At 42.2% G+C, this 24,687-nt stretch overlaps 1 protein-coding gene across 8 annotated transcripts in view; it reads right to left on the reverse strand.

Moving 5' to 3' along the window:
* Positions 1–1,895: 1,895 nt before the first annotated feature.
* The window catches only part of lmo3 (LIM domain only 3), a 40,791-nt gene continuing 17,999 nt past the window's right edge, over positions 1,896–24,687 (reverse strand). For all 8 annotated transcript variants that reach the window (XM_034217664.1, XM_034217659.1, XM_034217663.1 and 5 more), the window contains 2 exons: positions 10,780–10,905; positions 1,896–4,034 (listed from right to left, as the gene is read on the reverse strand). In XM_034217664.1, coding sequence (XP_034073555.1) covers positions 3,929–4,034; positions 10,780–10,905 — 232 coding nt within the window. In that variant the 3' untranslated portion in view covers positions 1,896–3,928. The remainder of the gene's footprint in view (positions 4,035–10,779; positions 10,906–24,687) is intronic.

Below are 24,687 nucleotides of genomic sequence, written 5' to 3' on the forward strand. Positions count from 1 at the left end.
AGACGCTAACGATACGCAGCCTGGCAGCTAATGCTTTTTCTAAATGCTCTTAATGATTGCCATCCCTAATGTGGGAGAGTTTGGGGTCACTGTTTTTCGTTGTGCTTCATCAACTCACTGTAGCTGACAGGGCAACAAAAAAAAAAAGGGGAAAATCTGGTTGGTGAACACGAATCAATAGATTACATGTCGTGACTATAACACGAAATGCCGTGAGACTGGGTTCGACAGGGACATGGCAGAGATTTCCTTTTTGTGATAAAGACCGACTTTAAATAAATCTTAGTCTTGCGATCTAGAGATCTTTACTAGCTACTGTATGTTTGGGTTTTTCCACTTCTGTGACCATATAGGTGACCATTGCTTTATTTATTTCAGTATGGTATATTTTAACATGTGTAATCCATCACAGATAATCGAACAAAAGCTGATGATAGCCCAAACCGTTTGACTTTTTGATGGTGTCGTGTCACATTGTTGCATTTAAAGGCCCCAACATAACAAATACATCAAATCCAAGCCTATTTATCTTTATTGGTTCTTGTCTCTCAAACAATACTTTTGTTTTCTTTGGCTGTTTTCCTCAAGCACATGAAACATTGTTCCTACCGCAGTGATCATAACACCATCTGTTTTATATAAATGGTTGCATTATCCCACAGTAAATGATTAGACGGTTGTAGTATTCTCCTAAGAAAACCACCTTTATTCGTCTGCATACATTGTGTCGCAGACAGCCATTACTTTGCGATGCATTATCCCTTTGAAAGCAGACAACACGGCGGTAATGATGCTACGTTATCAGCGGCAGGATTCAGGGGTTAACATCTGACTCTGGAGAAGCTGCACCATAATAACACATGACACATGTCTGCCATTAGTGAGAATTCTCCCCATGGTTGCCACACTTTCTTTTAATTTGACTCGGCTGTAATCTCCATGTGTTTTCATCTGAAGAACTTTCAACAGCTTGAGCCTAATCAAAGAGCCTCTCTCTCTTCTCTGTGTCTCTCGATAAGGAAATTCAATTAGCTTAATTGGCCTAGATATTATGCTCTGTAATGTGATGTAAGCATCAGTGTCGACAAACTTCACAGGGCACTTTGGAAGCACCTCGCTAATTAGAGCAATAACTTTAATCCAAATGTTTTACTTCGACATTCCAGATGATTCTAAATTGAAATCCAGGTAATTAGTTGAAACAACCCACGAGGAGATAGCTGCCGCCGCTTCTTGAAAGCAGCTGATGGCAAAGTATCACGGAAGCATTGGTTTATCTCTTTTTTTTTTTTTCAATGTTTGACGACATGACAGTACCAAAATAGAAAATCCACTTTTTTCCTTCTGACAAGATGAAAGCCCATTGTGTTTTTAGAATTGAACAAAGGATGGATTTGAAAAATGAATCTCATTAATATGGGAAATGTAATCCCTGCAACCAAGGCTCTTCTTTCGGAAATATTGTGAGCTCCCTTTCATCGGGACCAAACTGAAAAAAGGGCATTTTTATTAGCAGCGGAGACAACAAACTGAGGAAATGATTGCGCTTTAGATCGATCATATATCATGGGCTACAACATGCTCTGCTGGTTAGGGTAATGGACAGGGAACAGGCCGTTTCTGGTGGCTGCTTTGCATCTAATGATGTGCCCTTGGGCTAGATACTTAACCTTTGTTGTTCCAGCGAACACCGACTTAAAAATGGATGTAAAACTTTCTTCAAACATAAATCTCAGCCTTGAATAACAGTTGAAGACAAAAAGACGACACACTCACTGGTAACACAATAAAACTGTATTACATTTGTGCTTAAAATTATTACAATTACAGTATTTACAAGCGTTGTCCTAAAAATAAACATTTCATGCTGGATGACACATAAAAAGAAATCATTGTACAATAGCAAGCAAAAATTAATATTTATTTTATGTACACCCACAATTTACAAAGTAAAGAAGGTTTTTTTTCAGCTAGAAATGGTGCTGAGCGCTGTTGCACCTGCTTGGATTTAATATTGGATTGAACCCCCCCGCAGCAGGGAGTCATTGAGACTTAGATGACCAGATCTGAAGGTGACCGACCCGCCGCAGAGTGCAGTTAACTGGCTGTGTTGGAAATTACACAGCCACCCCCGACATAAAACCAACAGTGATTGACAAATCATCGATTGGATTCAAGTATCAGCATGTCAAACAATGTGAAATGTTGGACAACAGGTGATGCACTGAATGTTTATCAAATAAATAGTGTACAAAAACTACCCAACCCCCACCATCCCCGACCAATCCCTACAACCCTACAAACGCTACAACAACCTGCCTCCACCAGCATTTCCTCACATTTTCTGTTTGAGCAGTATGAAAGCAAGGTTTGGATAAATAGAAAGACCGTCTCCAGCAAAAAAAAAAATACAGCCGTTTTTCAGAACTAAGCCTGGAGTTAGAGTTCAAACCCAGGCTGCCAGAGCGCGGCTGAAAGGGGCTCTGGCGGAATGCATTTCAGGAATAGAACCTTGACTCTTGTCGATTATATGAAAGATAATCTTGCACAACCACACAGTTGTCTACAGGCATTAAGTCTGGTCCATATGTTTAAAGCCGCTTTAGCTATTTATTTATTCAGATGTTGTTGCCTAACATGTTTCTTGCCTGTTAACACATCCAGATTACTTGCACAGCAGTTCAATAATTGCGAATTCAAAAGATAAAGCAATATTTGCAGGTTAACGAATGTTGGGAAACCTGCAAGCAACATTAGCGTCTCATTGGGTTGGTGTTTGTCCAACAGATACATGAAAATCCAATGTTTACTCTCCTTTTAGCTCTGTTTTAGTCTCCTCCCACCGCTCAAATATATATTTTAAATATCTGGCTCTGTAGCTAACTAGTTGCTAACTTCGAATAATGTTTGGTGCTGGGCAGGCAAAAAATTCAGAAGAATTGAAGATTGAAAGGGTTTCATCACTATAGCAATGCTTTTCACATTAAACACCGTTCTATTCATTGTTCAAATAAAGACAAATACTGACCACTGTAGTTTACATGCCATCAAATGCTGCTCCCTTTGACCAGCAAAGTTCTTTTCATTGATATTCAAATAGCCAATTACATTCCTCTGTGACAGTATTCTTCTGGCTTTATTGACGTTATGGAGTATATTTATGTAGTGATTGTGTATGAGATTCTATTCATCCAGAGAAACACATTGATTATTTCCAAAACTCTGATTTTGTGCCTGTGAGCCAAAGCAGCTGTGTGATTGGGAAGCATGTAAATATTCTGGAATCTTAAGGATCTGAACCGACTATATGGACAAGACTTAGCCTCGCAGGACTGCATGACGGATACATTCCAAACATGCTCACACACAGACAACCATACATACCAAGCAACAAATGAGTCATCAGTGTTATTTGTGCCCTCTTTACATTCACTGTGTTTTAAATCTGATATCATACAGTAAAAAGGTCTTTATCTGAAAGTTGATTGACAATACCTCAGTGTGTTTCAGATTCAAGTAGAAGTTGCAGATAAGAAGAGACAACTGCTTTTGGGTTGGTTAAAATGTTTTTTTTTTGTTGCTTTCCAACAACTGGGATCAGCTGTTGGTTAGAAATTGCTCTGAGGCTGGTGTCGGTTGGCCATGAGGAAAGAGGCAGCATCCGTTAAAAAAAAAAAATGGCCACATTATTTTTTTTCATACTTGTAGTTTGTTGTAGGCTTCCAGGGCCCTTCCCCGCCACACCGGCGTCTCTATGGCTATTCTGTACAGCGGAGTGTCCCCTCTGCTTAGCTATGTACATGTGGGGGACAGGAGCTGGACAGGAGGCAATAGTGCTTTTTGTTGTGTGATTGCAAGCTCTCCTTCAGTCTCTCTCTTTCTCCCACTCCTCTCCCTCCTCCTCTTCCTTCTCGTTGGCCTGCGAGGGTCAGCGGACCTGGGGAGCGTAGCCCTCCTTCATCAGCCCTTCCTCGTAGTCTGTCTGGCACAGGATCATGTTGTTCTTCAGGAAAAACTTGTCTCCCACACAAAACCTGCACAACACAAAAGAGACAGAGGAGGGAAAGGGGGGGGGGTTTACATAAGCATCAAAGCAAGAATCTCATCATTAGCACTGAGCTGTAGGCTAGCAGGCCTAGCCAGCTGCAACGCTGCCGTGTGCAAGCTAGGCTCTCCTTTAGGAAACAGTCAACTCAATTACAAGGGGGCAAATGCAGGGCTGAGGGGGGGGGTTGGTGGAAGCCTCTGTTTCAAGCCGAGGATCCCTTTTCAGCTGCAGCTTTTACAGAGACCCCCACCGACCTCGGCAGCGGCCCGTCCAGCCCCAGTTGGGGGGGGGGGGGGGGTTACGCTTGACCTTTCAGCATAGTGCCAAGTGGAGATTATGTTGAATGCGTAAGAGCAGTAACTCTTCCTGTATTGTCCTGAGGGCTGCTTATCTCTCTCAATGTACAGGTTAGACAAGGTCGGCAAGCAGCGATGCCAGTGTTTACCAAAGGGGAGCTGGAGCTGGGGTTAGGGGATGGGGACAGTGGGCCACGCCTCCATTTGACTTCCTTGGATGTTAAGACTGCTGAGTTCAGTGCTGGGAGCTGCACACAGCACATGGAGCTCAGGTACCTGACAAGCTTGGGCTGTTTGCAGCATTTATTAAGGGCTGCAGGGCAGATTGAGAGGCTGATTTGTTACATCCATTTGGGACCAATTAGCAGGATTCAAATACACCGTAGGTGCTGGCGCAAAGTAATACAAAGTGTGAGAATGATGTGTTTCTGGAAACAAATCCAAATGCTCTGAGGAAGAGCTGACATTTTATTTGGAAAAAAAACAAAGCTGAACATTCTGATTCTGACATGAGCATTAAAGTCTGTCAGTCACTTATACAATATGTACATTAGGTGACTGCAATCAATTGTTTTCTCACATGTCTATTTTAGATTGACAATGCTTGTACACTTTCATTAACAAACTAAACACAGAAGACTAATATCCATTCATCTAAACTGTTTGACACGGTGATTAAACACAGGCAGAGGTGCGCGTCATGTACCGGTGTCATCCTCTCTGATACAAATGTCCTTAAAATGACACATTCTCTCCCAGAATGTATTAGGGTCTGTGTCGAGCCCACTCCCACTTTAGCTTTATCTCCCTTTATTTTTGCACTGCCGCCCTCCCTCTCTGTCATCCTCTTCCTCCCCCCCCCCACAGCTCTTATCCTTGCCCTCCACTTATTTCACACAGACAAATTGTTTCTGCTCCGTGAAATGTCAACAGCATGTGACATCTGTGCACCAATTATGATGAGGATATTACACTGTGCCCATCACAGGCGTGTCTAATAAAGGACATTGTGTTGCCCTAGTACTTTCACTTTCTTAAAAACAATTGCAGAAGGCTCATGATTTGTTTGCTGCTCCTGACATTTCAATAAACATTGGATAACCAGCTAGTTTGTGTAAGTAACTTCTGATATTATACATCATTTAACATTACATGTCACTTGTTAGACACTTTTATCCAAAGCTATTAGCTACTATGTACATTTTTTCCAGTTTGAGCTTATAAAACCAGCAATGAACCCAAATTCCTCCTGATTTGAGGAACCTATAACCATCATTCAATGCAACTTTTTTTAAATGTTCATTGGCTTTTCCTCACTGTTACCAACACATAGGAAAAGAGAATATATATAATATAAATATTCAAGTAAAACTTATGTGTAAGGCATATCTATTTAGGAAAATCAAACACATTTTTAAGGTTTTAATGTATTAACCCCAACCCTAACCCTACTTAATTTTCATACAAATCATACCATTCACTGAGCCCCCAAACCCTTTTTGTTAGCATCTGCTTTGATTATTTTGTATTCATTTACACAAGTTCAGCTTTTTTCCTTTATTTTATCACTTATATGCAGCTAACACATGTTATTGTGTAAGCTAGCTATAGCTCAACCTTCATTAAAGGCCTCCCTTAACACCACAGCTGCTAGTATCCATATAGTTTTGCCATCATATCATGGTTTCACTGAGTTTCTGCCGGTGCTGTCTTCCTGTGCTGCCTTCACTTCTCTCCCTCCGTCTTCCTTCCTTTACTTAGAGGTGACTGTGACTAATGAGTCTTTAGAGGCCTCTTGTTGTCGGAGGAAGAGAAAGAATGGCTTCCACAGGCACACACTTAAAAGATGTATTGCGATGCCAGCAATTTGCCTCGGAGGCCTGTGTTAACTAGAGTGTTCACTTCCACTCAAATGAAGAAACAGGGAGATTGTCAAAGAGAGAAAATAGTCTCAACTGCACCAAATCTAATTACTGTTGGGATGCATACAGGTTCAGAAACACTTGGCCTGGTGACACTGATGTCTAATTGTAACAGCATGTTGTAAATCTTCTCTGGCAGATTGCTGCTGGGCAATCAGACAGCCACACAAGGACACACTGAAGATGAGTTTTTTCTTTGGGGACTGTAACATGAAGAACATCATTTCACATATGGAAAGGTGTCCCTCTTTGGTGTTAACCTCCAATGCTGTTGTGTTTTAACACAATCTGGCGTTATGTCAGGTTTCTATACTGTAGCACCCAAAAAATCAATTGTTAATCAAACAATGTGTCTACAAATGGTGGAAGCCATTATAGCTATGTTGCACCATCCAATTTAATATGACCCTGCCAAATTATGAAGTCGAAAAAAAAGTAATGCAACACAGTCAGTCATGAGATATCCATTTAGAGACATACAGATGCTGACCTTGAAGGATGCGGCCTTGGTTGAAACACTATCTTATCATCTCCATGAGCAGAAATAAACTGACATTTTGTATAAAATATGACATTTTCACTTTATATTGTGCAGGATTACACAGTTAAATGGTGTTCTCTAGTAGGCTGGCTGCTCATGCTCTTACTTCTCCACACCAATCATACACAAAGTGACAACTGTGTCCCTTATTGGCTATTAGGCTCCTGTCTAACAAGCCTTAGTCGTGACATACAAGGCACCAGTGGCTAAGCTTAGCTGTGCTGAACCCAATTGGTGTCAGTCTCTCCTTCCCAAGCTCCAGTGTGGAGCATCCTCCCTTATCAGCACTGACCTTCCCCTGCACTGTCACCCATCCTGCTCTCCTTTGCTCCCCTCTACTCTAACCTTCCTTCAGCCTCCCTAGACTGTGGCCTCCAGCTCATCAGGGGGAAATTGGGCCAGCACTGGCTAGATGATGAGGCTGGACGACAGCCCCATCGATTAGCTGTCCCCCAGGGCTGATCTGTGGCTAACTGCTTGCTGGATGGAGTCTCATATCTCTGTCCTTATTCCCAACACCCCCTCTCCTTCTTAGAACCAGCCCCCCTGTCCCTTTGCCTCTAAGACCACAGCGGTGCTTCCTCTCCCCAACTCAGGTAGGGAAAATAACAGGTCTGGCTGGTGGGAAGGTCACGACTGCAGATTCATGTCCAGTTTAACAGAGTAAGGCCATGTTGGGTGCAGACATGAGCAATCAGAGCCAATGTAGGATCCTATATTTTCACTGATAGACCAGGGACAGGAGCTATTCACTCCCCTCAGCTTGATACCATTTCAAAGTCATGCCCAGAGCGAAGAAAGAGGGAGTAAGGGGGGGCTTTTGCTCTTTGGCAGATACACAAGTAAGATAACTGGTGAGGCTTTTTCCATTTATCTTATTCCTGAAGCAGTTTCAGCTCTCAATGCTTCTTTTCGTGGCAAGCAAGAGATTGCTGCCAATTTGACGGTGATGATGACAAAGAAGAAGAGAGCAGTTGCAGGTCATGATTGCAGTGACATGTCCACTCAGCTGACGGGCCAGTCTCTCGATCTCTGCTGACCCTTTAACTTAAGCAAGGCCCTTAATAGCTGAACATAACGATGACCATTAGAGTCCTGCAGTGAGTCCATGATGAAATCAGAATAATCACTGGCTGTTCTTGCTCTGTGGGATACAGTAGGGTGGTTGTACCCACAAAGCAGCTGATGGCGTGGATACATGCATGACTGAGTATGTTTGTGTGTGTGGGTGGGGGGGGGTGTATGTTCATACTTGATTGGAGCAATTCAACCTTCAAACGGCAACATGGGCCGCGGCTGACCTGCAGGAGTGCCGGATAATTACAATGTTTGACACCTGCTGACCCCGCGATCGCCTGCTCTGTTTATCAGATTTCACATTTTCTTATGACGTTCCGCAGAGAAATCTCTTGGCCATTTGTGAGATGGATTAGATTGCTTTATTGAAGGGCCCGTAGGGGGGGTCGATGGGTTGCTTTCATGTTTGTTTGAGGCTGGAAAAACGAGAGGGGACAGAGCTGGTGTAGATGAACAAGGCAGCAGATCGGTATGCTAGACAAAGACTAAAAAGCTAATTTCCAGGCAACAAGACGCTGAGAAACTATTCAGGAAATCTTGAGTGAGATCTCCTGATAGATCTCAGGCTGAGGCTGGGAACATTTGTAAAAGGTCATTCTATTAATCTGGATATAAATGTTAAAATACTCAAACTAGATTCATTTACCAATGCTGTGGTCATCACTGAAAATCTATTAAACCTGCTCTGACTTTCAAATCGTAATGACAGATGTCAATTAATTCACTAAGTCTGATTTATGACTACTGAGGAAAAACTATTGGCTGTAAAATATGTGGCTGTTTTTGGGTTATCATTTCTGATCCAAGCTTGATTTTGAAGTGTACAAACCCAATAAAATATGTTTTGTGAACTCATGAACTTAAGACAAACAGATTGATCCTTTCAATTAATATTCATTTAAGTATTTCTCACCTAACAGTTCTACCGATGTTGCAAAACAAAATGGAAAACAAAAAGCCAGTGCTGAGGAACAGCTTCAATTAAAGCGTTGCCACACCATAAATCTTGGCCAGGCCTCGGAGAAATTGTGATGGGCATCTGAACGGTGCTTTCAAGGCCACAGCGGACCATGTGAAACACACTGACGTCGATTTTATTCAACAGTTCATCAACTTGCCTAATGTAAAAAGAAAGATTTGCTCGCGCTTTAATGGGTTTTAATGTGGGACAGCTGAGTTGGCCTGCCTGGGCCCTGCTGATGAAGATTAGCTGACTTCTTCCATTAGGAGAGGCTGTCTGGTGCAGCCGGCTGAAGTGGCAAGACAATAACCGAGTGTTAATTGTGCGTAACCAGGTCCTTTGCCTTTAGCATGCGCAATGTGTCGGGTTGGTGAGTGTGTGTGTGGGGGCCTGTGTGTCTGCTATAAAGCCAAGTTTGGGAAAAGAGGTGAGAAACAAAGGAACTCCGGCCAACACATAACCCTCCTGATGTTTTCTGTTTAATGGTGTTTCTGTAACCTTCAGAAAACCTTTGATTACATTATGGTTTGTTTACTAGCTCCAAGAATGTTCCTTCACAAACAACGTTCCATCATAGTAACATGGGAACATGGATCTTTGGAGGAATGTTTGGGGAAAGTTCCTGGTAAATTCCCATAACTATTCACAGGAATGTTTTACATGTGTGGAGAACACTTTTAAAAAGGCCCAGGATGTGCAGGGCTAGAGGCTTTAGCTGATTTATTTATAGTTTGTGGGACTTTCTCAAAGTAGCCTTGAAACCTGTTTTTTGCAGCTTTTTAGGAGATTAGCTGTGTTTTACATAACCTATTCTGTCATTTTTTACTCGTCCAACTACTTGCATCACCATGAATCCTGTGGAGAGGAGACACCATCATCTCCATTCGTATAGTTTTTTTATAATAAGACTACAAATACATGCACAAGTATTCAAGATTCTTTCAAAGGGACTAAGGGGCAATGGGATGCAGTCATGGTTGTATTGAAATCTCTTATGTACTTGTGAATTTAAAGGAGACACTTCATACAGCTAAAAAGACCAATGTTACAATTAGCAGTAGTGCTTTTTCAATGGTCGTTCAAACTCTACCGTCATTGTGTTTGCGGCTGGGAAATCCAAGAAGGATTGTGTCCAGTTGATGTGAATGGTATACCGCTTAGAGAAGTCCCGCCCCTTAGCCTATCACATGCAATGTGTTAGAGCGCTAGCCAATAGAAGCGCAAATGTGACGGAGATGTCACTATGTTACAGAAGTAAACAAAGGAGTCCAATGGAGGTGTTTCAGGCAGGGGGGGGAGTGTTTGGGAGAGAAATATGTATTTGTTTTTTATTCTTTCTTTAACCATGTAAATGATTGTGGACAACAGCATTGCACTCAGATACGGAGTATGATTAGATTCTCAAAGATAAGCTATTTAGCAGGACTGTTGTATTGGGTTCCAATAAATTGTAGCAGCTTACATAATGAACTCATTTTAAGTGGTACGCGAGAGACTCGCTGAGGGTAACAATGGAGTTTATTAAACAAGGGTTTTTCTACCACTGAGTTCACTGCTTCCCTCTTCTCTGCTGCTGTGGTAAGAAACAGTTCTCACAAAATCTCTGACCACACTGTCGACAGGCAGAGGCTCAGTAATGAAGACTGATGGCCAGAATAATGAATGCACATGTAACTGCACCTGTACATCCAGGCTGACACTGTACAGTAGTAATGCAGGATTATAATCACTGTGCTAGGTCCAGCAGGTGTCCCTACGGCCCCTGGAGGTGTCTTGTTGCTCACTGGTTAGAGAGATAAATCTATGATATGGGATCTTTCTTCAACTTTCAGCGGCACTTGAGATTCACTACGCCCACAATCTTGCTTCCCTGACCAGCCATCTGCCTAGGCACAGGGATGGGAGAGGAGCAGCGGTGAGGTCCAATCACTCACCTCTGATTGCAGAGCTGGCACGCGAAGCAGTCCAGGTGGTAGACGTTCTCCTTGGCCCTCATGACCATCTCGAAGGCTGGAATTAGCTTGCTGCAGGCTGCACAGTTCCCCGTTACACCAAATAACCTGAGACACACACACAAAGAAGATGATGCAAGTGAGCCTCAGTACACGACAGCAAGTCTGGCAGGTGTATAGGTTATCTTAGAACAGGGGAAAATCACATACTGGCAATATGAAAGGGCATTTGTTTATTTGACTTTGTTTTAGGTGTTTGGGTTATTTTCTCTTTTCCAAGTTGCCCTCTGACTTTTGATTGCAAGATACGCCATTCAACATATAACTTAACAGCATTCTAAAATTAGTTTGGAGTATTTGTGCAGTATTAAACATGTCGTTAACAATGTACATTGAACAAAAAACACACACAAAAATAGTTGTTACGGTTGAACCAAACCACGATTCCTTTGAATCGTGATCTGGCAGATATGGGAGAACGTTGTTATTACGTTAGAGAAGGAAATTAAAATAAGTCGGTTTACTTTTTAGCTTCGCACCAGTCTCTTAGTGTGTTTTTGTTACTTTAAGTTTAGGATTTGACTCTACCTACCACCCAGCCTTGCATCACCATTATAACCAAAAAACACTCTAAACATAATTTACAAGAGAATTAATACTTGTGCTATGCTGTGTCTCTGAGAATGGAGTGACCGCTGTCAGAGAGATTGCGGTAAACACACTAACATGAGCTGCTGACACAGATAGGGGCTCTGAATCAGGCTCTAAAATAGGTTGGATAGAGCTGGGCAACAGTAGCGGAGTAAAACATAGCAGAGCCACAGCTTGTGCTATAGAAATAGATGGGTCCATGGCTAGCATTACTGCTCAGGGAGGACCCTATTATTTATTCGCCTGCTCCGGGGACATTAATGTGAGTATTCATTAGGGATTCAGGGCTGTTACTACACAGCGACACAGACCAGACTAGCAAGGGGAAAAAAAAAACATCTGATAACGAAATCATATAACAAAATAACCTATTAGGCAGACTTCTTGAGGCACTTTTAGCCGTCGTTGTTAAAATGATAAAACGGCATGCCACTCTCAAAGTCTGTAAGAGATCGCAATCTGATAAATGATCTCAGGGCTTGGGAAATGCAGGGTTGTTTATTAACCTTCAGAAAGTATGTTTCCCAGAGGCAAAGGAAGCAGATAGATTGTGCCCTCATGAATATCTACAGAATTAAGAGCCACTGTCAACACACCTTGAGACAATGAAGGATATCTCTTGTAACATGGTAGGTGGGAGAAAACAAAGAAGGCCAATTCGATGGATTAGTGCTGACTTAATTAAAAGAATTATGCCTTTTCCTTTGAGCAATCTAAATTTAGATACATTTGTGGTATCTCTTGTCCTTTCTCTTTTCTGCACAAATGTGCATTGCCAGAGGGCCTTCACATGAAATAGGTATTTCATCTATTTCTCTTCTCACAAAGCAGAGTAATTGATCTAAAAAACCTTTAAAAAAAGAACAGGAAATGATAGATTTAGTGCAAGATAATGAGCAAGAGTGTTTGAGCAGAACAGCCGCACTTTGTACGGCATCATACGACAGTCACAATGTGGCCGCCTCTCGCTGTGCAGGGGCGAATGTCCTTGTCTCAGTAATCTGAGTCATATTCAGATAGGATGCACTCAAGGCTCCGTATCATAAATGATGGAAGGTATTTGTGTTAAAAAATGATGTTTTAGGCTTACTGCCGGTATTCTGTCCATGCTCTTCTCTCATCTTGTGCAAATCTGACGTGGCCTGCACAGATTAAAAATACTGGCACACTACTTTGCTCTCCGAAATTCTGGGTAAAATGCATTGCATCCGTGAACAACCAGTGTTCATGAGTTTTCCCCAACCGGTCGACAACTAGGCCAAAAAAAGTCTTACTTAAATGTAATTTTTTTACACACTGCAAACTCACAAATTGATGAAAGGAAATAAAGAAAACGTTACATTTTACAGATGGTATAGGGTTTAAAACTGATAAAATATTCATATAAATAAAAAAGTGATATTTAAAAGAACCATAAAATAAAAATACGAAGTTGTTCAGTATCTCTAACATGACATTATCATATGCTGCTTTCCATTCTAGTCTCACTACATCTCAGACACAGCTAACAGTGAATGTATTGCAGAAGTGACTCTATAAGACAATGATATAGCTTCCAAAACCCCTAACCCTTATATATTTCTTAGCTAATACTTGCATCGATTTTTCTTACACAGGAAATGGAGTCTGTATAAGATAAATAAATAAAAACCCTAACCCTATCAACCAGGTTTCCCAACTAGATCATCTGAACTCCTGGTTGCTTCTCGTCAAATGTTGCTGCACAATTCCTCCTGTACCCTTTCTGATAACACTGCTCAAAATGATTAAAGACCATTACATTGGAAAAACACATACATTCACTCTACACTCAAATCAAAACATTTTTTTTAGTGTTAACGACAAGCTGAGATAAATAAGTGGAGCGGCTGATACCAGTCTACAGAGATTTATGCAAACTGTATCTGTGGCAGCGCCAGCATGTAGCCAGGCGGCTCGCTGGGCTCTTGTGTGGCAAACGCTCTTCAAACCGGCAGAGCACAGGAAGCCTCAGCTCACCCTGTGGGGAGGGAAGATGGATGGAGCGTACCTGCCACTCGTCTTTTGCCGCTCCGCCAGTTTGATGCCACAGACGCTAATGGCTCTCAGGGGAGGAGGCAAATTAAGCGTGGTTTGGTTGCAATGAATTCAAAGGCACAGCCTTAAACACAATCAGAGGATGACAGTTTAGAGGCCTCGTGTGTAAGACCCAGTGCCTGAGACTCAACGCTCTCAGCACTGGATTATTATATTAGAGAAATAAATATATACATTTCTAATGCATCTCTCACAGGCTGATGTGTGTACAACTGTCTGCCATAACTTGAAGGCTTCTAACTGTGGGTCTGCTTGAATGAAAACAGAATAACATATGTAGAATAGCAGGCTTGACATACACTTCATATCCATGCCTGACAAGACAGCATGTTTATTTAAAAAGGTTGAAGATACAACATGAAATTAAAATTCATGCCTTGCTGAAATCTGAATTTGAAAGAGAATAGAGGCAGTCAGCGGCCAATACCTTGTTTTAGTCAAAAGGCATTCACTGTGCATTACAGCCTGGTACGGCTCAGTGGTACCTATTTGATGAGAGAAAAACAGACACCAATTAAATTATTCCACAAGGCTTTAGCCCAGTGGACCCCAAAACCCAATCGGAGAGTGCAGGCCCCGCCCCTTGTGGAGAACGCTGGAGCGGTGTCATGCCAATGCGTTTCCTCAGCTAAATCCGAAATACAATGACCGCCAATTACTGGGGCCTAGGAAGCCAAATGCATTATCCTGGAATATATACATGTAGCGACACAAGTGCAAACAGGGCTCACGGAGGAGTGGTTATCGACAACTTCAAACCATTTTAAACAACCCCAGTGAACATTGACACTGTTTCTAGAAAGTGACTTTTATTTCCGTGAACAAAACATAACACATTTTGTTTAACATTATTGTAGTTGCAGGAATCTTGGAAAAACCTGAACAGGCAAAATAAGAAATACCACTAGAGGAAATATAATATAAATGTTTTTGAACGCTGACTAAGAAACTAACTTTGGTCCAGAGGATTGATCAACTCCTCTATCGTTTACCTGACTATGTATTCCAGTAACATAAAGGCCAATTCTTCGTCAGTGTTAAACCATTTTTGTGATTGGGGTGCGCGGGGGTGGGACATTGATAGCACCGATGTCTCCAGTTGCCATTTGAAATTCCGGTGGCAGCTTTGCTCTCCTCCTCCCTCCCCCATCCCCGTCTCTCCCATCCCTCCCACCACTTCAATTGCTCCAGCCTCGGCATGCATTCATCAGCTGCCGGATTAGAATTTGTTTCCTCACAAACCATTGATCATCGGCCTATTACTAGGCAAATGACAGTTAATTACCCACTACATTAACCACCGGGACCCGGGGACCGACTCCCTGTGCCATCAGTCAACATGATGAATGTGGCAAGTTCAGTAATGCACGGCCGTTCCCTCGTCCGCCTGCCACGCTGAGAACAACCCCTGGATCTCACTTCCAGGCAACCAGGGAAAATCTATGACAATCTGCATAATCACAGGCTCAGGGTTAATAACAGACAAATGATTCGTTGCATCTCAACATAGGCTTTTTTTAATGGGGACCGTGCTTTGTCCACTTGATGATCTACCCCGGCGTTCCACTTGGAATTTAATCACGGTGAGAGGCTTATGGTTTGGATGTGCAAACAAGAATGTGTCCAAAAAAGAGAGGCAAGAAATAGTTGCCCATAAATGCTTAATCTCAAGAAAATCTTGACATGAGCAGGAGAGCACAGAAACAGAAGGGGTTGCAGAAATCTAAAGAACTGATGTGAACTGTCGCAGTCGGGGGAGGGGAGACAGTTAAGGGTGGCAGATGTAATCAGACTTGTGCGTTCCTCAATTTTGTCCGCCCTGCGTGTGAGATTGTCAGTGATTAAACAACTCTGGGGCAAAATTATTTCAATTACCACGGGCATGACCTGGGAATTGTCCCTGGGATAAGATTTTCCTCCTTGAGTGCCCTGACTTGCCTGGCTGCCGGCTCTATCAGTTCTCATCTGCACCTGGACTCTGATATCCTAATGATGAATTATGGCCTGCTTTCTGAGAGACTGCCGACCATACAGAGGAACATTCCCCTGAACTGTCAGCCTGAAGAGCAGCTGCAGAGTGCTACCTAATTAGCTCCTATAGAAACTCCTCGAAAAGGTCGAAAAACACCCACCAGTCCACATTACACCACTCCACGCTTCTCTGAAACTGAGAAGAAGAGATAAACTACTGGTGGCAGTCCTGTCCTGAGTAACTACCATCAAATTACATGTTTTACCTCACCCATTAAGACACCATTCCTTATCTTTAACCCTTAAATCTACTCATCCGTTAGATCACGTAGTACTTGGTAACAATTTACCAAAGTTCATCTGCCCATACACTCAAAACAACTATTTAAAAAAAAAAGTGTTTCAAACAAAGTAACCAGCTTTCAGCACCGTTTTTGGCAATGCTGTGTTTGGGTCCATTTTGAAGAGGGTGTAATGAAATATTTCGAGCCCTGCAGGGGCCAGATGTGCAGTTCGATAGGCACTTCCCCGCGCCAACCCACCTGCAATCCCAAGCTGAGTGCCAGGCTGTGGCATACCAGCCCTGCAATTATCTGCACCAAACATGCACAGTCCCAAGAGTCATTGCTCTTCACAGCTAATTTAACTAATCTCAACTGGAGGGGACGGTCCAAAAAATGATGTGTCCGGGCGACCGAACTGAAGCATTTTAGTTCAAATGAAAATACCAGTGTTGTATTGCCTTGTTATTAAGGGAAGTGAACAAAAAAGGCAAAATATGTCAGATTCCTTAAGGATTGTTTGTTTGCATTTTTAGAAAAGATAGAACTGGAACAAGCTTATAAAATACTGAAAGACAAGTGGAGAACGACAACTCTATATAAAATAGCCAACAACAAATCAACGTCAGTTTGCCAGCTTGAGTGGGTTTAAGCTATTTATTAATGGTAGAGTTGCTTAATTGTATATCGGCATGACTAGACTACCAAGAGGTTTGGTTAATGGCTGTCTTCCAACATCGTACCGGATATATACAAGCTAATTTATATCGTGATTGAAGGCCTTTTATTTATTCCATCAAATGACATTCCTTCTGTGCTTTTGGGAAACAAAGGCACCCACTGTTGACCTCTCCATAAGGGAAAGTGACCCCCTCTCATCGGGACAATTAAGCGCTGGGTGGAACCAGACCCTCCAGTATGTGTGACCCTCCTTCAGACTCAATTGCTTGTGAATACCGGTTCTCAGTTTGACCCCATAACATTTTCAGATTACATGTGAAAAGCCCAATTTAATTACAGGAACTTCGAAACACACGCATTTGCGAGCTTGGGCTTTATTGCCGAGGTAATTGCTGGACGTGTGAAGTGAATTGTTGTGTTGGGAGGTTAATGGCAGCCAAGCTTTTCGAAGCACAACATAATTATAGGGTGCTTTCAGAGCTTTTAACATCCATGTGCCATGCTATTTCTTTAAATTGCTAACTGAGGTGGAAGCTGTGTGGAGATACACATTTCTTTATCATATCATTTCTGACATTTAAAACTACTGCCAAATAGGAAACGAGTTATGTTAAAGCAACTAGTGTCCTGGTTTGTGGCTTGTAAGGGTCAGATCCTGTCCAGTGTAGTTTACTTTCATAGGTGAAATTATTTTATTATTTATTTTATGTCTTTGAAATCAAATAAATGTGATGCATCTGAATGATTCCAACCCCAAACAACCAGAGCTTAAATATTGTATTACACCTACGAATCAGCATCTGCAAGATTTAGACATGACACATGGTCCATCAGGTGAAATCTTTATGATTGACACATTGTTGAAACACTGGATAGGAATATTATAAATATTCCCACCGTTGTCTGCAAGCCAACTGTCACAAGCTGTCAGCAGCAATATCTTTTCATATTTATTGGGTTTTCTTATTATCTTATCTGCTATGTATCAGAGGAAATATCAGAACAATCTACCCCGGAAAAGGTCAAAAATGTTCTCCTGACAGTCATTCTGGGATAAATGCTGTGGCTTATTCTGTCCTTCAAGTCAAATTGGTGGATACAATATATTTTATTCTTGAGGACACTTATTAAGATGGACTTTTTTTATTAATCCGTCGTGGGGAAATTGTTTCTCTGCATTTGACCCATCCTAGTGTTAGGAGCAGTGTGCTGCCATTTTGAACGGCGCCCGGGGAGCAGTGTGGGGAACGGTGCCTTGCTCAGGGACACCTCGGTAGCACTTGGTCTTGCCGGGACTTGAACTGGTGACCTTCCAGTTGCCAAGCCAAGTCCCTATCGACTTCGCCACCAACACCCAACTACATTGTTTTTTGCTCTTTCCCTCAGTTAGCAGCAAGTGTCTGACTAGAAACTTTATGGGGGATTTATTGTTTTTTGTAGTATTTACTGACTGAAATTTCAAGCATTTTAATAAAATTATAAACCTAGTAATAAAAAGAAAGAATGATGATGAGTGAAATGTATGTCTTAGGTCACCGATACAATGATGCTACTTTATTACGTTTTATGTTCAATATATTCTGCATCCAAACTGTCAGAACGTCTAAATAGGCTCATCATTAAGTATCAAAAGCTGCTGTATTAAGTACATCTGGGTATCACAGTGAGGCATTAAGGAAACAACTCCTACACTTCCTGATGTATAATGGCTCTTTATCGTTCTGAAATCGTGGTGATGAGGCAAAAATGTGTGAAAATGAAGCCAGGCAATCTGTGGAACAAAAGAGATCTTGAGAATGAATGGACAAAGTGCAGCCAATTAATTTAATGAGAGCCTACAAAAGCCCCAGGTCTGGCCAAAACCAAATATGGAAAACCATTAAAGTCTGAAAAGCTTTCTGTAGCACTGAAGCAGAGCAACTTTTTAACTGTTTGTGTTAGGAGCAGCTGGAGGAGAACTCTTACATCATGAGCAAGAAAGCATGACTAAAACCATCATTAAGACCACTTGTCAAGTCAAACCACAAGGCCAACTGTGCTTTGTGTAAATGGAGTTAAGAATAAATGCTGCCCCGACATGAGTTTTCTCATGGGTGGGTTTCTCAAGGCTGAGTGCTCTTTACCTTCTACTCGCTGTGTAAGCTGATCTCAATATGCAATACAGCACATTTGTAATCATTAACACCACACCGACCATTCGAATGATTTTTCTTTCGTAACATCCATTTGCTAGATATTCCTTGACCAACTTTAAAAGTATTTAACAGCAGAAATGATTAGGTCAAAGTCAATGTCACTTTTGTTCCAAAGTGATTTTAATAATTTTGACCATGTTAGAAAACCAAACCCAATCTGACTGTTATTAAAGAAACCGAGCGTTCTGTTTCTATATGAATCAACAAAGTTGAGTTGGTTCTCTAAATAAATTGGTACTTTCCAACATCGTTCCAAATGTTACCTCTATGACTATTTACTAAAAACTCAGGGTCAATTTGTTGTATCGGTTTCTACGCGAGCAGTAACATTGAATTTCTTCTGTGTTTTTAAAACGTCTATCTTTTGACATTCAGTTGTCAAAACTGTGGTGTTTTTTTTGTAGTAAAAGGATAAAGGATGGTCATTCATCCTAAAAATGTCTTTACTTCTGATGCTAAATGCAGTTATCCTCGTCTTCATTTCCACATGCTTTAAGGGTAACGACTTAATCTTTTTAATAGCAGAAAAAAATATCAAAGAAATCTAGCACTACATCTGCACATTGTCAGATCCTCTAAAAATGGAGCAGAGTTGTTATTTTGGTACGTGTTGTGAAGTCTGCTGGCAGGATGATTTCTGCAGCTCACCACCTCTGTGTGTGTGTGTGCAGGCAGAAGGCCCGGCCCTCCCACCCATTGATCAGGCCTTCTTAATGCAGCGGAGGTGGCTGAGAAATCACCAGACTGACACATGGACGCTGCTCTGACAGCACGGCTGCAGATCGCTTTGATTGCCTCTTTAGCATTTCACAGATTAAAATCGTATGGAAAACTGGCGGAAGGTGCAATCAATGCAGCGAGCAGCAGCCCGTCTGCAGTGCTGTGTCCTCCAGCCTTTCACCAGCATGTACTCAGATACACATCAGATATACAAGAGGCAGGCGTGACCTCGGCAACACATTGATTCTTTTATACCTCCAAAACCAATTATAGATTGGATGTCTTCTCAATAATGAGTCTTTGTATGGATCTGGCCTGACGGACTTCTTTCAGTTTTCAGGGTCCTTGCTTGGACAAACATCCTGAGATGATGAGTTATCACATTTCAAGTCTAAAAAATGGATGTTGGGCCCTTAAGGCAGCACAGACGAGGTGCGGGACAAGACGTGCAAACGTTGTCAGGTAACTTAATGAAGTTGTTAATTCCTTTGCGGAGTGACTTGTTTGTTGATGTGCACTGGCCAAGGGCAAAGCAGTGTGTAGCATTAGCATTCCTCTCTTTCTTTTGGCTTCCTCATGAATAACTCAGGCTGTTAAAATTGCCGCATTTACATCTCATTTTACACAAGCGTAGCACGGTGACTTAGACTGGCTCAGCTCTGTTACGCAAGCCGGGCTCTTTCCCTCCTCATTGTGGCGCGTGTTATCACAGAGATTCAGGTTGGACGCATCACAAAGCAACACACTCCCCCGTTCGGAGCACTGCACTTTGAAACATTGTAATATGTTCGCAAAGCTTTCGCAACAAGCTGAGAAGTTCTTTCAGTGCTTTTCCAAAAGATGGTTTACAACCGGATTCTATCTAAGCGTGTTCTCGCCAGAATAACTTGACCTGCACTGATCACCGTGGAGATCTGGCTGTCGACATGCGGCCTTGGGGGCGGCGGCTGGATCAAGGATCGGGTGGTGGTGTTGTTGGGGGAGGAGGGGGTGCACAATAGTGTGTCTGGCAGTTACGCTAGGCCGCCCACTAATTGAGAAGTCGCTCAGGGGTTCAGCGCAGGCCTCACAGCTCTGCCTATACCATCCAAATAACGCCTGTAAGTGGGGCTGACACCAACCAATCAGCATTTTGAAATCCTGTTTTCCACAATACTGCCCCTGCCCCCCCCCCCCCCTTCTCCAACACTCACTGTTCTAACAGCTGCAGCCAGCTCCAGTCTCCCTTGCTCGCACTCGTCTCTGCGTCCTCTTCTCCCGCACCCCCACTTCATCTCCATAAAGGCCTCATTAACCAGGGGTGGCACAGAAGGCCTGGCTGAAGCTCACCACATCCACATCCACTGCCTCATCTGCACACACCACCACTCTAATTGCTGGAAAGCTGAGCAGTTCAGGTTCACGCATGCAGACGGGCTGCTTGCACGCTTCCATGACCGAGCTTGACTCCAGCTCACACACTTCCATTAACAATATGAGGTGACCTCCCCAATGTTAAAGACCACCTCCGACATGAGCGGGACGTCTACTATCATAGGACATGCCCTCAGTGTTTCAGCCAAATTTAAAAGTAAAACAATTCAGAAAAAGTAAGAGAACAGTAGATTGCTATTCGTTTTTAGGAAAGAGTAGCAGTATGATGGTATACAAATAGTCCATTACAAGTATTGCATTCAGAGTTCTACTAAAAAAGTGTTGTATTGTTATAGGAACACTTTGATGACATTAAAGAAGCCCCACAAAACATGAGCATGAGTGTCGACAGTAACATTTTTAGCAGTGTAAAGGTCCATTTAAACAGCACTTTCAAATCTACCTTAGCCTCACTGTAGTAAATTGACCTTTTTTCTGTCTGTCAATTACAGGAAGTGGATATAAACACTGACGTCATCCATTTGTTTGTGAACTACCAGTTTACCCTTGAGTTTAAGTAACACAAGAGGGAGAGTTAAGTAGAATTTAACACTAAACAAGAAATGTTTAGGTGACAAGAATGTTACAAAACGTTCATCAATTGAAAACACACTTTGAAAGGAAGTGTAACGAGACCCAAGGTTGCCATGCCTTAGAGCATTAAGGTCGATTTACTCTTAATGGGACCATATACAAAATGAATATCCGTAGATTAGAAGAAGGTTTAAAACTCTATTGAGAACATAAACACATGTAAGGTAATCTAAGGTAATAAATCAAGTGAGAAGTAGGGTCATAGAGTAGAGTCGCCCGGATTGGCTTTACTTTTCCGAACTGACTTGCTAATTGTTCAGAGCTCCTACTAAACCACCTCCTGTTGAGTCCTCAGCGATCACTGGACCCCCCCAGTGAGTGTGTGGAACCTTCCGGCAAAATCAGCAGCTCTCTGAAGCTGCAGCAGCGGCCCTCGTCACCCCCAGCCTTATTGGCCTCAGCTGATCCCAGACCTGAGATCTGGTCTCTAAACTGCTTCCAGTCATCCAAGTCGGTCTGAATCGACACTGAACTACACAGACACTTCCACACACATGTAGAGGTTAAGGTGATACTAGAGGGGGAGTGTTTGTCTAACAGGTGTTCTATCCCGTTCTCTGTAAATCTCCCTCCACCACAAAAAAACACACATTAATCATGCATGGCCGCATTTGATTCCACCTGCCACAACACATCTGCTTTTGTCACTTGGAGCAATTTAGCATCAATAGTTGAAAACAGAGAGGAGGGCAGGTTCACGGGGGAGAGGGTTGCCTTCGCTTTCAGGCATCACACAGGTTCCATGCCCCCACCACTCAACTTTCCAGAGGTTTTTTTTGGACTGACTATGAGAGTGCGATTGTATACAGGCTGTGGATTATTCCCAAACACATAACCCTGAAACAAAACAAAACCAATGCCAAAGCCTGTGGGGGTTGAAGAGGGGAGGGGGGCTGCATATCACCGTGTCAACCAGCTGGGCTGTTATCATACTCTCACATGCCTGCAGAAGAGAGGGGCGAGCCAAATATGTGGCTGCGGTGTGTTCCAGGCGAAGGCATGGGGCCGGGCTGCAGAGGCAGTGACCGCAGAGGTCCCTTCACTTACACACAACATTACACATGACAACAAATCACAACCAATGTGCTGCAGGTCTCCCTTGAAAAAGAGATCGTTGATCTCAATGGGATTTTCACCTGGTTAAATAAAGGCTACAAACAAACAAAGAGCAGAAGGGATGAGACTAACCCATAAAATAATGCTTTTATTTATTCCTAAGGATGAGGTTATGAGCCCTCTGACTAAGGCAGGATGTGTTATGTTTGGTAATTTCTAATTGTTACAAAGCCAACATTGTGGATCACATCTTAGAGTTTCAAAGCGTACTAAATATGTAAGATTTTTGTGAGAGTGCCACAACAAGGTCATGTCTTCAAAACGGTGACAATGAAATGTAAAGTATTTAAGGCCTCGCTGCATGGACACTTGGAAATTACAGACAATATATCTAATTGTATACTTAATTGTTGTATTGTCGAAACAAAACAAATCCCTTGTACACATGTAGGCTAGTAAATTAGCTCAACTCTGATTCTCACTGCAAAATGGTTTTGCAAAAAAAAACAAGACAATATGAATTGTTTTCTTAATTCTAAAGAGGAAATTAAAAGGGCAAATCAGGGTTCAGGAAGTTAACCATGACAACAGAAACACAATCACATAAAACACACCTTCCCTTAACCATTTTAACCAACGTTTAAAACATTTTGCTTCTCCTCTATCAAAGAACTTCCTGCAAAGCAGATTAAAAACGGGCAATACTCGGGACCTGAACCTCTCCTTAATCTGTAAAGCCTCGTGGATCATTGCCTAAGAGGAAAAGGGAGGAGGGTGAGCCATTAATATATGCATGGAAATGACCTGCGGCACTCCCCATAAAGAGGGGCCAGCAAAGGTCAAATAGCCTCCAAACTGCACTTGAGTTTAATTAAAAAGACAAAGAAGAGCATAATTTCGGAGAGGACAGGCACAATTACTGTTCCGTGAGAAGGGGAGCTGTGCTTAGGCTCTTTCAGGAAGGCCCGTATTCCCCTTCCCATAAGGCCGAGCGCCATCTTCCTATCCCTTTGATGTCAATATAGACCGTTTATTAGGGCCATAAAGGTTAATCTGGAAGGAGAGAGGATATCAAATAGTTGGGATGAGGAGAGAAATCCAAATGAGCTCCCACTGTGAAGGGAAGTTAAATGTAGCCCGAGTCCAGTCAGCAGGTAATGGAGTTACCAACATCAACTTCTACACTGTATGAAAATGTAATGACATTTTTTTTTTAAACGCCAACACTTTTGGTGCCCGTGACCAGAGAGGGCGACGGTGGGTTTTACACATTTTAAAGGCTTGATTTGCTCGAATGAATTTGAAGCAATACGAGTCAATATTCATTACAAAGAGGTCTGCCTGGTCAGAGCGGGTTCATGACAGGGACAGTCACATGATTTACAATATTACAAAGCATCGGGAGATGATGGATGTGTTCAATTGCGCAAAGTAACTGACTCAATGAATTTTTCATTACCCTGGTTGATGTGTTTGGGACACTGAATTAGATAAGCCCACTGATGAAACACAGAGCGGAGGCTGTGTATCCGCCAGCCTCAGGGCCAGACGGGAGGCAACACACTCAGAGGATCTCATACACACAGAAATACGATCAGGTTTGGGTGGATCGTAAGCTAGGATATTCATGGCACAGTTAAGCATGACCTACAGGATAATGACAGATAGAAGGCTCCATAGTAACAATGGAATAGAAGTCCATGGCAACACTGAGAAAATAAGGTATATTTCTTAAAGATGGTTGGATACAGTATGTTTTAAGGATAGATGGACATTCAAGTCTTATCAGCCAAGAGAGGAAGGTTCAAACCAACAGTTTATCCAGATATGTTAACCTCTTAATGAATCAAACGGAAAATAAGTCCAACTGTAGTGAGAAGTTGAAGTAGGAAGTGGATCTGAAAACTGCGATCGTTGTTTACAACAGAGAGTTTGACTAACCTAGTGTTTTGTTTTTTTATGTTGTTTGAATGTGTGACTGCTTGTGTTTCGGCAGTTAAGACATTGGGTTTCAGTATTTTACTTAGATCGGATATAAATGTGTGTTATCCGACCATAACATCAGTCATTATGTCTGTGATGGAATCAGACACATGGTCACATTTACCAGGTAATTAAATGAATAGACAGGGAAAGCTTTAAAATAAGCTGGTTAATCTATCAGTTCTCAGGTTTTTAAACTTCAGAAAACTCTACCTTTAAGTGATATAATGTACGTAAAAAATCAAGGGTATATTGAATATGGGACTGTT

Source organism: Gymnodraco acuticeps, unplaced genomic scaffold (assembly GCF_902827175.1).
Source record: "Gymnodraco acuticeps unplaced genomic scaffold, fGymAcu1.1, whole genome shotgun sequence".
NCBI classification, from domain to species: Eukaryota; Metazoa; Chordata; class Actinopteri; order Perciformes; family Bathydraconidae; genus Gymnodraco; species Gymnodraco acuticeps.